The 3,109-nt window shown below is 57.3% G+C and overlaps 1 protein-coding gene across 1 annotated transcript in view; it reads left to right on the top strand.

Moving 5' to 3' along the window:
* Ccdc13 (coiled-coil domain containing 13) overlaps nt 1-3,109 on the top strand; it is a 19,610-nt gene that overhangs the window by 9,288 nt on the left and 7,213 nt on the right. The window contains 3 exon segments of the mRNA XM_013030232.1: nt 247-408; nt 1,825-2,001; nt 2,651-2,921. Coding sequence (XP_012885686.1) covers nt 247-408; nt 1,825-2,001; nt 2,651-2,921 — 610 coding nt within the window.

Raw genomic sequence — 3,109 nt, forward strand, 5'->3', positions numbered from 1 at the left:
GTTTTGTGTTGGTTTTAGTTTTGGTCGGTCATGGGGCTTGAACTCTGGGCCTGGGCGCTGTCCCTCAGCTCTTCAGCTCAAGGCTAGTGCTCTACCACTGGAGCCACAGCGCCACTTCTGGGCTTTTTCTGCATATGCAGTGCTGAGGAATTGAACCCAGGACCTCATGCATGCAAGGCAAGCGCTCTACCCCTGAGCCACCTTCCCAGCCAACCAGTGCGTGTTCCCCTCCTCCCCCGCCCTCAGGTCCGAGAGCTGGAGAAGCAGCTGGGGCAGACGCAGGGCAGGTCTGCGGAGACGGCCAGCGAGGCGCCCCCCACCCACCAAGACAGGAAGAAGCTGTCAGCACAGGAAAAAAACCTGCTGAGGATCCGCAGCCTGGAAAGGGAGAAGCAGGAGAGCTGGGAGGTCAGGGCAGGCCCTGCGGGGGGGGGGGGCGGGGGGCAGCCGGGCGGGGAGGGGAAGAGGGGAGGAACTGGAGGTAGACTCTGAGATCCAGATCAGCACCCCCACTTGTGAGGGCCATTGGCAGCTGAGGATCCCCAAAGCCCTCACTTAGAGCTCTTAGAGTCAAGATACCCCAGCTCTTTTCGATAGATCACTGGTTTCCTGTCAGCCCATCTAGAGCCATGGGTCTGGGGTCTCCCCTAGCCCATTCAGTGAACTTTGGGGGGGCCCATTTTGGAAAATGGGGATGCTGTACCTAAAATAACTTAATTTGGGGGGGTGGGCCGGGCACCGGTGGCTCACACCTGTGCTTCTAGCTACTCAGGAGGCTGAGATCTGAGGATCGTGATTCAAAGCCAGTCCAGGCAGGAAAATCCGTGACACTCCTATCTCCAATGAACCACCAGAAAACCCGAAGTGGCGCTGTGGCTCAAGTGATAGAGCACTTGCCTTGAGCACCAAAGAGGCTCAGGGACAGCACCCAGGCCCGGAGTTCAAACCCCAGCACCACCAAAACAATAAAATAAAAAACTATTGTTATTCTAAAGATATACAACGGGGTTACAGTTCCATAAGTCATGTATTAAGTTCTTTTTTTTTTTTTGGCCAATCCTGGGCTTGAACTCAGGGCCTGGGCACTGTCCCTGAGCTTCTTTGGCTCAAGGCTAGCGCTCTACCACTTGAGCCACAGCGCCACTTCCGACTTTTTCTGTATATGTGGCACCAAGGAATGAACCCAGGGCCTCATGCATGCCAGGCAAGCGCTCTACCACTGAGCCACCTTCCCAGCCCGTACATTTCTTTTTGTGGACCATGTCTCCCCTCTTCCCTCGCTCTCTCCCAGTTTTTCCCTCCTGTTCCCCACCCAAACTTGTAGAGTCCATTTTCCACATAATGTCCCGTGAGGACCACGGCTGCCTTTGTTCACCCTTCGTCTCTCCCAGAAGAGCAAACAAGACGAAAAGAAAAGAAAGTGAACCTCATTTCCACTTCCTGGAATATTTTACATCTAGCTTCTGCATCTAAAACACTGTGTGTGTGTGTGTCTGTGTGTGTCTGTGTGTGTCTGTGTGTGTCTGTGTGTGTGTGTGTGCCAGTTCATGACATTTGAACTAGCTTCTGCATCTAAAACACGGTGTGTGTATGTGTGTGTGTGTGCCAGTTCCTGACATTTGAACTCAGGGCCTTGTAAGTACAAGGCAGGAGCCACACACCCCCTACTTGGGGTTTTCTGGTGCTTCCTTGGAGAGCAGAGTCTCACGGACTTTCCCAGCCTCGAACTGCAGTCCTCTAGATCTCAGCCTCCTGAGTGTCTGGGATGACAGACGCGAGCCGCTGGCCCGCTGGTTCACTCTCTCCCTTTCTTCAACCGCGCAGAAGCTCGCAGGCGAACGCGATGCCCTCCAGCGGGAGCTGGAGGAACTGAAGAAGAGGCTGGAGGCCATGAAATCGCGCAACAAGGTGCTGTCGAATGAAGTAAAGACGCTCAAGAGCCAGATGGCGACCCTGGTGGAGAAGGGCAAACATGACGACGAACTCATCGATGCGCTCATGGTACCCAGCCAGATACCCCAGCCAGGCCAGCAGCTGGCTGTGTGTGTGTGTGTGTGTATATACTGGTCCTGGGGCTTGAACTCAGAGCCTGGCTGCTTTCCCTGAGCCTTTGTGCTCTAGGCTGGTGCTCTACCACTCAGGGGGACACCACCACATCCAACTTCTTGAAAAGATCTCACAGACTTCCCGTGCCTGGGCTGGCTTTGAACCACGATCCTCTAGATCTCAGCCTCCTGAGTAGCTCAGGTGACTGGCATGAGCCACCGGCTAGCCTGGTGGGCTCCGCCTTTTTTTTTTTTTTTTGCCAGTCCCAGGGCTTGAACTCAGGGCCTAGACACTGTCCCTGAGCTGCTTTTTGCTCAAGGCTGGTGCTCTACCACCTGAACCGTAGCAACCCTCCTGGCATTTTTTCTGTGTCTGTGGCCCTGAGGACTCGAACCCAGGGCTTCCTGCGTGCTAGGCGAGCGCTCTACCACTGAGCCACCCTCCCAGCCCCAGTTTCTTTTGGTGATCCTGCCCTCCCTGCTGGGGGAGGGGGAAAAACCTCAGCTAATGAGGCCTCCACTGGCCAGGAAAAGAGGGGATTTGAGGACAGGAGAAGAGGGGGCGCCTGACTTGACCCCTGCCCCACCGCCCCCCCTCCCTCCAGGAGCAGCTGAAGCAGTTACAAGAGATCTTGGGCAGCCTGAGCCTCCAGGAGGAGAAACTGCGCAAGTCCCAGCACACCGAGGACCAGAGGGCCAACAGCGAGGCGCAGCGGAGCAGCAGCCTCGTGGCCCAGCTGCGGGCCATGGTGGCCGAGCGGGAAGACAAGGTGCGGCAGCTGGAGCTGGAGATCGGCCAGCTGAGCAAGCAGGTGAGCAGCGAGCACGCCGGCTGAGCAAGCGGGTGAGCAGCGAGCACGCCGGCTGAACAGGCAGGTGAGCAGCGAGCGCGCCGGCTGAGCAGGCGGGTGAGCAGCGAGCGCGCCGGCTGAGCAGGCGGGTGAGCAGCGAGCGCGCCGGCTGAGCAGGCGGGTGAGCAGCGAGCACGCCAGCTCATAGAGCTGGGGCCAGAACTCTGGGCCTGGGCGCCATCCCTCAGCTCTTCAGCTCAAGGCGAGCGTTCT

The sequence above is a fragment of the Dipodomys ordii genome, unplaced genomic scaffold, assembly GCF_000151885.1.
Source record: "Dipodomys ordii isolate 6190 unplaced genomic scaffold, Dord_2.0 Scaffold128, whole genome shotgun sequence".
In the NCBI taxonomy this organism is placed as follows: Eukaryota; Metazoa; Chordata; class Mammalia; order Rodentia; family Heteromyidae; genus Dipodomys; species Dipodomys ordii.